Source organism: Myotis myotis, unplaced genomic scaffold, assembly GCF_014108235.1.
Source record: "Myotis myotis isolate mMyoMyo1 unplaced genomic scaffold, mMyoMyo1.p scaffold_m19_p_3, whole genome shotgun sequence".
Classification (NCBI taxonomy): Eukaryota; Metazoa; Chordata; class Mammalia; order Chiroptera; family Vespertilionidae; genus Myotis; species Myotis myotis.
In genome coordinates this window covers 170,856,894-170,869,839 of record NW_023416335.1, presented here as the reverse complement: position 1 = coordinate 170,869,839, position 12,946 = coordinate 170,856,894, and the positions used below count along the sequence as shown (strand labels likewise).

The 12,946-nt window shown below is 39.5% G+C and overlaps 1 protein-coding gene across 1 annotated transcript in view; it reads left to right on the top strand.

The window, feature by feature from the left end:
* PDZRN4 (PDZ domain containing ring finger 4) overlaps nt 1-12,946 on the top strand; it is a 348,106-nt gene that overhangs the window by 284,762 nt on the left and 50,398 nt on the right. Inside the window, exons 4-5 of the mRNA XM_036301789.1 lie at nt 177-433; nt 3,961-4,063. Of these exons, the coding sequence (XP_036157682.1) occupies nt 177-433; nt 3,961-4,063 (360 nt within the window). The remainder of the gene's footprint in view (nt 1-176; nt 434-3,960; nt 4,064-12,946) is intronic.

The following is a 12,946-nucleotide window of genomic DNA, read 5'->3' as shown; positions in this document are numbered from 1 at the left end:
TCCTTCACTGTCTCCTGTTGGTGAAGCGTTCAATAAATGTCAGTCTCATTAAATATTCCTTTACAAAATGCGTAGCAGAGCTGGTTCAAACATCCCCTCCCCGCCTTTTACCAATCTGTCACAGCAGCCTCTCTGTTCTTTCCTCTGAGATGAGCAATGTCCTTTTATCTTCACAGGTCAATGGGAAGGATCTCTCAAAGGCCACCCATGAAGAGGCAGTGGAAGCTTTTCGAAACGCCAAGGAGCCCATTGTGGTTCAGGTGCTAAGGCGAACGCCTCTCAGTAAACCAATCTATGGAGCGGTCCCGGAAGTGCAGCTCATGAACGCCAGTACTCAGACGGACATTACCTTTGAGCACATCATGGCCCTGGCTAAGCTTAGGCCACCTACCCCTCCGGTGCCGGACATCTGTCCATTTCTGCTCTCAGACAGGTATTTCGCTGTCACTTCTCCCAAAGCCCTATTTCTTTTCATTCATCATTGAGAGGAGGTGTTGGAAAGAATCAGTCACACTAGCCAGTTCACAGTTATTGAGACAGGTGCTCAGTGATGTTTGGAAAATGTCTCCACTGTGTCTACATCCAATTAGTTGTCAGCTGTCCCTGCTAGCTACTTCCCCTGGCCAGACTGCTGCTTCTCCTCAGGAATCAGACTTGCTGAGGTGCAGTGAAAAATTCGGGCTCTGATTAGTGCATCTTCGTACTTTCAGTCATCAAACACCTTGTGCTCCTCATGAGCACTGGTCAGGGACATCGCTCTGCTCACCCAAGCTGCCAAGAGCCTCATTAGGACTGACACAGAAGCGACATGTTGGCACTGTGTTCTCCACTGTGGGTCGCCTCTCTTTCTCGCCTTTGCTTTTCTCTTCTTTAAAGGAGAAGCTAAGAAATTAATTTAATTACAGTGTAATTCTCCACAGAAAGCAATTACTCAATATATTGAGATGTAAACAGAAGGTTTTGGCTGTCAGAGAATAAGTACAGAACTATGAAATAAAGAACTATTGAAGGAATCTTTCTTCCCAGTTTTTACCTAATGTAAAGGCAGAGGTATTTTATTCAAACAATCCTACTTGTATAGTCTTGGAAGTACGTTCTGCCCCATACATTTTGTTCTATGACCTTTTAAGCAAATAGTCAAACATGACTGAGATTTTTATTGATAAGAGCAATAGTCTCTTTAGACTGCATTTTCATTGCTTACGGATCCATTCTCCACTTAGTAAAACACAGATCTGGTCACGCCACTTCCCCACCCTTTAGTGGCTTTGGTAAATCTGTTTCAGTGGGTCACATGTGTACATTAGAATCACCTGGGAGCATGGAAAAGCAATATCAATTCATTGCCCAAGTCCCACCTCAGGCCAGTTAATAAGAATTTTGTAGAATGAGGCCCAAGCATTGGAATACTTCAAAAACCTCCCTAGGACATTGTGATGGGTAGCTGTATTTTGGAAACTACTCTTTGAAAACTCCAGTTCCAGGAGAGTAGAGGCTCTGTTTGTCTTGCTTAGGAATTTATTAACTCATCCATTACTCATTAAAGAGCCATTTATGTCAGGCAGTGGGACTTGGTGCTGGGCATAAAACTGGGAACAAAAATAAAGTCCCTGTCTCCTAGAGCTCATAGTCTAGAGCAGCCGTGGGCAAACTACGGCCCGCGGGCCGGATCCGGCCCATTTGAAATGAATAAAACTAAAAAAAAAGACCATACCCTTTTATGTAATGATGTTTACTTTGAATTTATATTAGTTCACACAAACACTCCATCCATGCTTTTGTTCCGGCCCTCCGGTCCAGTTTAAGAACCCATTGTGGCCCTCGAGTCAAAAAGTTTGCCCACCCCTGGTCTAGAGGGTAAGATAAACAATTCCCAAGCACACAAATATTTGATACTCATTAGCATAGCCTGATACAGAATAGCCATTCAATCAATACTTTCTTGAATGAATAATAATAGCTTAGATTTATTAGCTTTCCTAACATAGTTTAGGTAATATTCCCAGTGTTTTACATTGATTAACTCATTTAGTCCTCACAAACCTTTGGAAGGTGTGTATTATATTATTACCATACCCATGTCCCAGATGTTGAGTTGGCCAACGTCACTTAGCAAAGAAATGACAGGGCCAGGCTTCTGAGCCAAAGAGGTCTGATGGCTTCTTTAACCAGTGCTGCTCTTCCTAAGCCCCACAGGTCTTATCTTAGAGGCAACTTTCCTAGCAAACTTCCTAGGGCTGCAGTAGGGACATCCCCATCATGTGCTTTCAAGGCTTCTGTATTTTCCCCTTAATTATTGCTCTATTAAAATTCCCACTTTGCTGCTTTACCCAGTTCACAAGGCAAGAATTGGATTTTGCGCACCAGCCTATTCCCCGCAGTTGGCGTAGGGCCTGGCATCTGGTAGACATGCAGTAAATGTTTATTGAATGAAAAAGGTGTTCCTCCTGGCAGGGCGCCCTTCTTACTAACTGAAGGACAAGGGCAACACATCAGATGCCCCAAATAGCAAGTTTAACTTTTTACCAGCCCAAATAGGCTTTGCAGAGCCAGTCCAGATTAAACAAGGAGGGTTTACCTGTTAGACCTGCAGGCAAGGTGCTTTTATTATTTGGGTCCACATTCCTTAACCCTGTATGCAGCTGACAATAGTGAGAAGAGGCTGGTGGAATATTTACACTGTGTGAAGATAGTAAGATGGTCCTCTCTCCTTTTTCAACTAATGATGAGAGAACTAATTTATACTACTAACTCTAATATTTCAGAAATGACCACACTGCCAGGGCTTAGAGGTCTCTCCTGCAGTGAACTTGGTTTATTGCACGTAGACTTCTTCATTGACTTTTAGAAATAGAGATGACCGTCCTAGCCAGTGTTGCTCAGTGGATAGAGCATCAGCCTGTGGACTGAAGGGTCCTGGGTTCAATTCCCATCAAGGGCACATGCCTGGGTTGCAGGCTCGATTTCCCAATAGGGGGTGTGCAGGAGGCAGCTGATCAATGATTCTCTCTCATCACTGATGTTTCTATCTCTCTCTCCCTCTCCCTTCCTCTCTGAAATCAATAAAAAAATATATATTAAAAAAAAAGATTTACAAATAGAGATGACCTCATGCCCTTTGCTGTTGAACTTTGCTTAGCCTTTGTATGGTGTAATATATATTCTCTGTCATAGCATATAATTGGAAAGCACTTCTATCAATTCTTTAAAACTTTACTCAAAAGTTAAGGGATATATAAAAGTCATGGACAGTGTCTTGGATCCCCCTCATTTCCTTTACTTAATCAGCTCTGTCTGTCCCCAGGAACTTTCCACAGGGATTATGGAACCCTGTGGCTTATATATGCCCTATATACAAGAATTTCTAATGAGGTATTGCCATGAATGTCATGAATATTTGTACACGTGCCCTTTTTCAAAGAGGAGAAAATATGGGTTATAAGAGAGAATGAGGAAGAAGGTCTTAAGGAATGGTAGCATTATGGAAAAGGCCATCTGAAAAATGTATGTTTGAAAACAGAAGTCAAAAAATAGTTCTGGGCTGTGTATTATGAAATAATCAGCATTTTGTTACAAAAATACCCCCTTTGGGCTACACTGCTATCGCAAATGACGCACACCCATGTATGGAGCAAGTCCCCACTTGGTGAAATGCTAGCAGAGCCAGAGAGTGGTAATAAAGCACCATGGCCTGTCACAGAGCTCACATCAGCCTTCCCGGAATGCAGCTCTGACCAGGGGCCCTTATCTCAGAATTCTTTCAGAAAATCAAATTGATGGACTTCATGTAGGTGGAGAAAGAAAAGCAATGGGTTATCCTGAGCTGTAGTTCATTTAAAGGCTAGATCAGTACGGGTCTCATCGCAAAGCAGAGAAAACGAAAGTGAAATTCTAAATCGGTTTTAATCTCGAAAACAACCCTTTTGATCCATTCCTATCATCTTGCTACATTCCCCATAGCTGCCATTCTCTTCACCCGATGGAGCATGAATTTTATGAGGACAATGAGTATCTCTCCAGCTTGCCTGCTGATGCAGACAGAACAGAGGACTTTGAATATGAGGTAAGATCATTTTCACACCACTTCACATTTCTTCATGAAGTTACGGTTGAGGCGTTTTGCATAAAAAAGAAAAAATTAATGTATTGCTGTGTGAAATGTTTTGTCTAGTACATACGTATGATAAGGTCTTTAAACATTTTTAGTATTAGCTATTTGACTCTAGTATTATAAGTATATGCGGAAACATTTTTATAATGTAAGCTTAAAGATAATTTGCTCACATTTCTTGTTTCTCTTGATAGATAGTATTATGGCAGCCACATTTTTTTCTTCTTTCCATAATAGAAGAGGATTTCCAAGTACAGTTTGGAAAAGAAATTGTATTAAAAACCAAGATGGTAGTTACTATTTTTATTCACTATATTGTATTTTAATTTTAATTGATAAACTAAATTTTGTTATATTAATTCCCCTTCACAAATTAAATATTCACTTTATTTGTGACCCAAGTTTGTACTCCAGAGAACAGTTCCACCAACTTTCTAGAAAGAGAGATGCCTTCAAGCCCTTTGTTATGGAACTGGGTTTGGCCTTCACAGGGTGTACCTTAGAGTGTCTGTACTGTGATATGTAACAATTCCAAAAGCCCATCTGTTAATTATTTAAGAGCTTTCACAAAAGTTAAAGGATTTATCCTAATATTGCCTCTGCTCCTGCCATCTGTAAATCTTGGAAAGGTTTCAGCCTCCTCTGACATTTGGAAATAAAATAGATTGAGGAGGTAAAGAAGGTTTGGTAAACAGGCAGAGAGCCCATGATTACCTGCCCTTTTAATGCAGTAGATGATGTCATACAAGTTCAGCAAAATGTTCTTTTCCATTTTACAACCAGGAAATCCTGAAATCTCTTCCCTTAGGAGGATGTAAAATCAAATAAAGTCGATTCAGCGAAGCTCACCTAAAGCAAATAGACGTTTATTTGAAATCTTCCCCCTGCAAAAGTCATTTCGGGGGATTACAGAAATCAGTATTGCTTTTCAGCCAGCATCTAGAAGTGTGTGCAGTGATGCCTCGTATCTGAATGGACAGTTTTGTTGTTGTTATTGTTCACGTTAATTTTTATCCCCTCCTCTCCGTTAAGTTGATTGAAAAATTTTATTTTATTTTATGAATCCACTCAAGCCCTGGTATGCACTGAAATATCCATTAATTCTACTCATGCAAAATGAATTATAAAATTGAGTCACTTATCCCAATAATTTAAGATTAAACAATGTTTTTCTTTCAGTTAATGAATTCTTTGAGTTTGGGGACTGGAATTATCTTCAGCTTTTCATTTAGCTTGTGCCTTAAATTTTTATTAAAATAAATCTGTGAGCTGGGGGAGGGCTTGGGAGAAAGACTTGCTTAGGCCAGCAGGTTAACAGTAAAAAAAAAATAAAAAAAAAAAAAAAATAATTCCTTTCAATTAATTAGCATACCATTGAATATTACATTACATACAGATTTTCTTTCATTTCTATAGGGCTACTGTGAGTGAAACACACCCTCATTGTGCTTGTTGATCCTCACCAGAGGGTACGTTTATTGATTTTAAAGAGAAAGGGAAGAATGAGAGAGAGAGAGAGAAAGAGAGAGAGAGAGAGAGAGACCTTAGATGTGAGTGAGAAACATCTGTTGCCTCCCATACTCTCTCCGACCTGGGAATCAAACCCACGAACTTTTGGTGTACCATACGAAGCTCCAACCAACTGAGCCACCCAGCCAGGGCACATCCTCTTTTTTTGAGGGATATGAATCACTAATAGATGCAGCATCAGTGTGAAGACAGTGGTAAATGCTCAGACAAGTCCTCTGTAGCCTGTAATCTCAACTAATCACAGCATTTCAGTCATTAATTTGCTGTCAGCTGTGATTCCTTTGCCAAAGGCACCTTTCTGAGTGATTGAAATAAAGAATGTTTCTGTGAAATTTAAATAAGAAAGAAGTTATTGTGACAGGCTTCAATCATGAGAGAGGATGCATTTGAGAACATTATGCCTGGCTCATGGTGGGGATGCAGACATGGGGATAATTTACCCAAGTTGGGGAGAATAATGGTTCTACCTAGGGCTTCCCAGCCTGCTACAGTTACAGGGCAGATGTGCACACGCCATCCCGCATGGCTGCATCAGATGAGACTGTGGAATCTAATCAGTCCTCCACTGTCGCCAGAGCTGACCGTGTCCACCACATTAAAGGGGGAGATTTGGAAATGCTAATCCAACTTTATGTGCAGTAAAAAAAAAGAAAGAAAGAAAAAGCTAATTAATTAGCATATCATTGAGTATTACATTACATACAGACTGTGCTTCTGTGACCAGCAGAGATGACCCCGGCTCCTCTAGGAGCCAGGAGCTCTGTCCTAACCCAGCAGCGCCAGGGACGCACTGGATGATCACCTTCAGAAGGACCGGCTTTGGGCCTCTCACAGAACATTACAGGACACTGAGGTCTGACAGCCAAATAAAGCACTTCATCTCAGAGAGAGATACCCATTCCTCCTCCACCTAGACATGAATACTCTTCACCAGGCAGTCGGGAAGTGGAGAGAAGACCCCTTTCCATCTGCTCTCATTCATTTGCACCATAAGTATTTAATGAGCACATAAAGATGCCAGCTTCTGATTGAAGTTTGGTATTGATGAAGCCCCTGCCCTAGTGGAGCTTAACCTTCAGGGGAGAGAGATGGACAATAATCAAATAAGTGACAACGTAGTATGTTAGGTGGTGCTGGGTGCTAACGGAGAACAGCAAGCATGGGTACCTGGGAAGGAAATGCACGGTGTTGAGATGGGGTGTTGCTATCTTATACAGGAGGTCCAGGAAGGCCTCTCTCCGACAAGTCCTCAAGGCAGCAGGAGAGCTAGCCATGGGGATATCTGAAGAGGTGCTTTCCAGACAGAGGGAAGGGAAGTACAAAGGACATGAAACAGGAGTGTGCTTGGTAGGAGGGGGAGTCAGAGTGAGCAGGGGCCTATCTTGGGGAGCCTGTGGATTTACTACAAGATGTAAACTCACTGGAGAAGAAAGATCAGGGCCATGTTGTGGAGCCTCGCCCAGGAATGGGAAATGGCTGGCCCGTGGGCCATAGAGGGCCCACAAAATCATTCAGTCTGGCCCTGCCAAGGCATTAGGGGTGATTTCATTAAATGTTGAACCAAATAGAGCAGGATAATTTTTAGGTTGATAAATTTGTATGGCCCTTGAATGATGTTATAAATATCTAAATGGCCCTTGGCAGAAAAAAGGTTCCCCATCCCTGTGCCCAGCCAGATCCCTCTGGCTACTGGGATGAGATTGACAGAGGAAGCCAAAGTGCGAGGGAGAGGCGGATTGGATCTGGATGGTGATGGAGGAGGCACTGAGATGGTCTGAAGGACAGTATCCACCCCACCCAGCTCGCAGGGCTTTGCCCAAATGTCTGTGTTTCCATTACTTGCCTCATCACTTTAATATATTTTATGCTATGGTGGTTTATCTTCTTCTGACTTTTTAAAAGTAAAATAGCACAGGCCAAAGAGTGAAACACAGCTTCTGACATCCACTGAAACTAGCATAGTAAATCTACTCTTAAAAAGACTGAAAGTGTACAGAAGTGTGTTTCTGAACTTGCTAAAATGCAAACTATGCAATTATGTGGGTCGTTTTTAAAGGCCTACTTACTACTGACTCAGTGAACCATAGCTGATCCAGCTACTTGTGAATATATAGTTAGGGACTTTTAGTCCTTGGGTTGTCGACCCAATAGACCAAAACAGACCTGACGGTCTCGTAAATACATATTTGGGGACTTTTTGACTTGCAGATTGCTGTATTGATAGACTGTAACAGCCCCCTAAGAGCCCTGGTGGACCGCAAATGCTTCTTTGGAGATGTGATAGTGTGTCAGTGTTATGGGGACTCTGGTATGTTATAGACCTCTGTAATATATTAATGACACCCATATCTCACCACAGCCCATCACCACTTTACCTCAGAAAATTATTTGATTGGGTTTAAAATTTCCCCACGGTGCTTCAGAAAAAGTCTCAAAAGACCAGCCTGCATTAAAAGACTCACAGCTTGAAATTTGTTCTCTTTAAAGAAAATGATGGCATTTGTTCTCTAATTAAAAATGATAAAGGGCTTTAATTTTATTTTTGAGAGGAAAAAATAAAAATGCTTTTAAATTTAAACAATGCAACCTTCATGGATGTTTATGCCACCGAAATGCCACTGAGTATGTTGTCTCCTCTTCTTTATTTTCAACTTTGCTCATTCTTCCCCCAGAGCCAGCTAAAGGTTGAAATAAATCATAAATAGCCCTTAGCAAGACAAAGGCAGATCTCAAATCCAGCCTCTACCAGAAATAATTTAAAGGGAAAAGCTTTGAGAAATATAGCGCTCTTTCTTCCAACTCCTAATAAAGATACGTTTGCTACTGCTTCAGTTGCAAGATGAATTTTTTTGCAGTATTTGCCATTAACTCTCAAAAGTCAGTGCTGGCAGAGGCAAGACAACTAATCAGTGCAACATTTTGATAATATGGAACATTCGCATTAACCAAGACAAGCAAATAATTTAAGCAACATTTCTGAGCCTGCAGATATTCGTCACTTAAAAATGCTACTTGAAATCATTTTTCCTGCTCTCTCCAAGCTCAGGATGAAGAAAACATATCCAACAGCCTCAATTAAGTACAGTTAGGGTTCCCCTTATGTGTGCATTGTCATCGAAATGAAAAGGCATTTAGCACTTTGCTTGAAGAGGTATTAAAGGTGGAAAGAAGGACAAGTATATGTCAGAGTTCTGTGAACGTGAAAACCAAACCAGTTTCTATAAATAGAAAAGAGCATGTAGCATATTAATTAGCTTCCTCTTGGCAGTTCTTATGCAAAGCATAAGTAAACCTTTGTGCTGTGCTGAGAAGTGTCCTTTTGCAAAATGTAGCTGGATGCCTGTGAATATGTGCAAAATTTAAGTATATAATCTCTCTCTTGAATAGTTGAGGAAAAGAGAAATATGAATCAAGGACCCATTCATTCAAAAAATTAACAAGGGAATAAGCATTAATGAGATTTCAGTCATCCATTTGAGCAGCTTCAGGATATGTGAAGCCAAATCTTCCTGGTGTGCATGTGGAGAGCTTTGTGGCTCCTTTCTAAGCTGTGAGGGCTGAGGCCGTATCTGCCTTGTTCATCATTGCATCACATCACCTGTTTCACAATGGGTGCTCAATATCAATGAACGAATAAATGAAGAATCCCTGGCTCTCTGCATGGACCCACTTCTTGGCACTGCAGTACCTTTCCTCTTTTTTATACAAGGGAATTGGAAAGGAACCAAGACCTCCATGCAGTGACAACAGATATCCCCTTTCTAACAGATATTTATTCTTTATGACAGGGGTTCTAATTCTAGTACCATATTTGTTTCCATTAAATACTTCAAAGGAAGGGCCAAGGGGGGGTGCGGGGGAGACATGGAGAGATAAATAAGGAACTAGAATTTAAATGTTCTCCATGAAAATTCATCTTTGTGATTATTATTTTATAAAATCACAGTATCTTATACGTAGTATGAATTTGACATATTCTCTAATCTACCCTGGATCCCTTAATAATTTTTTTCACCAAGGTATCACTTAGCAAATTTGTGAACCACTACAATGGATGGGGAATTGAGTGCCTCCCCAAGTAGCCAGTTCTGACTGACAATCTCTGGTTATTGAGAGAAGGAAATGTATCAAGGAGTTTGAAAATTGATGATGGAAGGAATATATTTGGAAGAAATATATGAAACATAACTCATAAAGAGCCCATATATTATCCTTACATTGTGCTGTATACTAGAAAAAGAGAAAATAGTGTGTAGAGTATGAAAGTGTAGAATTCAGCATTTTTTAATTCACTAAATGCTTTATATTTCACATGTTCCTTTTTTCTTCCACTTGCTAGTCACATTGTAGAATTATTAATGAAATATCTAAAACAATTTTCTACCACTTACTACTGGGGCAATAAAATCATTCATTTAAGAAATCACCTTCATAAGTTTCATCCTTTGGGGAAATTTATTGAATTGAAAAGTGATCTAGATGAAGTGTGAAAATATTTTTATTACTTGAACATTTAAGATAAGATGATGTTCGCAGTCAGTTTGGAGTTGGTTCATCGAAATGTCGATTAGTGACGCCACCATTTTCTCTATTATGTCAGATTTAAATCTTAATCATGGAGGCCAAACTATTCAGTTGTCATGTATATATATCCAGACCCTTTGAGTCCTGCTCCTCCTTCATATCACCACTGACTCTTCTCTTGTCTAGTCTAGGCTATTTCTTGGTCTCCTCAGGCCCCTCACTCCATAGTCTCTGCAGTCCAACCTACTAACCACTGTCGACCAGTCCTCCTCAAGGGTGCTTCTCATTGGATCTCTCTCTGTTCACCATCCCGTATGACTTTGTTCTTTGAACTAACTCTAAATTTCTCTGCCTGGCATCCTTTGTACTATGTCACCACCTGCTTTCCCAGGCATCTTGGAGTCAAGCACTACAGGGCAGCAACACTCGGAGAAAGCCATGTGATTTTTTTTTCTCTGTGCCTTTGCTTTAGGGCCTCTCTGCAACTCAAATGCCTTTCTCAAATTTCTTTCCCACCACTAAACTCTCATGTCACATTCTGAAAATATATATTTTTGTCATTATGCCCTGGGTTATAGTAACTTGCATACTTATCTTTTTCTTCTAAATAATTTGTAACAGAAGTATCTAATTACCTGTCTCCAGGAGAGCCTAGCACAGGGCCTGGTAGACAGTGGGCACTCAGCAGCATTTGCAGGATGAGTGAATAAACTACTGGTCATTGTTGCTATTGTTCTTATAAGTGTCCTGAAAACCAATACAAAGGGTTCAATGGGGTAAAAGGAAAAGAGAGCTGATGGGGAATCGAAATTTGAAATAAAGTGTGAAAGTTTTTTTCTTAAAATCATTCAGTTAACAGCCTAGACATTAGACTAAGTAGACTTAAGCATATACTTGTGCCAGATTGTAAAAGAAGAAAATTTGCATTTTTGGTTGCCTTTCTAACAAGGGAGATGTGCATGGAGAACCCTAGTAAATAGAATTGCTAATGGACATAGGTAAAAAATGATTGGGGTTCGGTTCATATAAACATGCATCCTAGTTTGCCCTAAACCTCCTCCATGTATGGCTGGTGTTCCAGTTTATTTATGAATAGCACCCACTTTCACCTTCAACAATGTCCTAGCTGCACAATACTTTTTCCTAGTTTTTATACTTGTTGACCCTTCATCTAGGGCTGAGATTTTGCAGTCACATTTTATATAACCCTAATACTCTAAGCAGAGATGACTCAGAATTTATTAATTTGTTTACCCATATTTATTAAGTTGAACAATTTCCCTAAGTTACTTTCTTTTAAAAAAAAAAAAAGTCCTCCTTAAGGAGTGACTAGAAAAAAATGCCACAGAGTTGGAAATAGTCATCAAAGTTATTGTAATTCTTTTAAGTTTATTACTGAAAGAAATGAGATTAGTATTGTTGTTAATTTGGTCATGTAATTTTATAAAACAAACATGAGGCAAATTTATCTTTCGCCTCACTGATTATGACAACACTAAACCTTATTTCCTAAGAAAACAATGACAAGTAAATTTAACTCTCCAAGCTGATTATTAAACAATGTAACAATGGGTTCATTTATTTTACTAGGAATAGATATAAAAAGAAGATTCCTTACACGATGTATATGAATTTTATCAAAAAGCCAACATTCAGTTTTTATTTGAAGATACTCATTGTACACATTCAGATGATTGCTTTGCATTACTGAAAGGTGTTTGTGAGAGGTGTGTTTAAGGTGAACATTTGCATTTCAAATCCTTTTTTCCCAATGACTTCCATTGTGCTTTGAAAAACTGTTTTCATAGGGACAAAGAAAGGACAGTTGTCTTTTTCAATATAAAGTAAATCACCAAGAGGGATTTCAGTGTTCCTTCCAGAGGCAATATAATCCAGTGGAAGGAATCTAAACAGGGAGTCTGGTCCCAGTTCTAACTCTTGTCTATTGAAGGGACAGACCATTTACCTCTTGAATCACAGAATTCTCACATGTGAGCTTTGTGGGGAAGTCAGTGTTAGTATGGAATGACTTGTCATCATATAGTTGTCCCATGGTAATAACTTAAAATGAGACAAATTCATAAACAGATCCTTAAAAATTTCACAAATATTTTAACATTTCAAGCATATCAACCATATTTTAGATTTTTTTTAATAACAAGGGCACATATGGCCACACATTGGTCAGTGTCTGGTACCATATTATACCAATTGGTACCAAGTAGTACACCTCTTCATATTATTTCTGACTTTAGCTTTAGTGTTTAGAACAAGTTAACTCATACATTTGCCAATTAGAAATGCCTCCAGCTTTGTTCTTCTTTCTCAAGATGTTATGATTTCATACAAATGTTGGGGGTTTTGTTCTATTTCTGTGAAAAATACCATTGGCATTATGAAAGGGTTTTCATTAAATCTATATGTGGCTTTGTATAATATGAATATTGTAATAATACTAATTTTTCTGATCCATGAACAAAGAATATCTTTCCATTTATTTGTGTCTTTTTCAATTTCTCTCATCAAAGTCTTATAGTTTTCCATGCACAGGTTTTTCACGTCCTTGGTTAAATTTAATTTTAAGTATTTTATTGTTTTTTTGATGCTATTGTGAGTGGGATTATTTTCTTTATTTCTTAGCTATTTTGTTGTTACCATTAGAAACCAAAATGATTACCATACTAGAGGCCTGGTGCACAGATTAGTGCACCGGTGGGGTCCCTCGGTGTGGCCAACGGGGAACGGGCCAAAACCTGCTCTCCGACATCCTCTGAGCGGTCC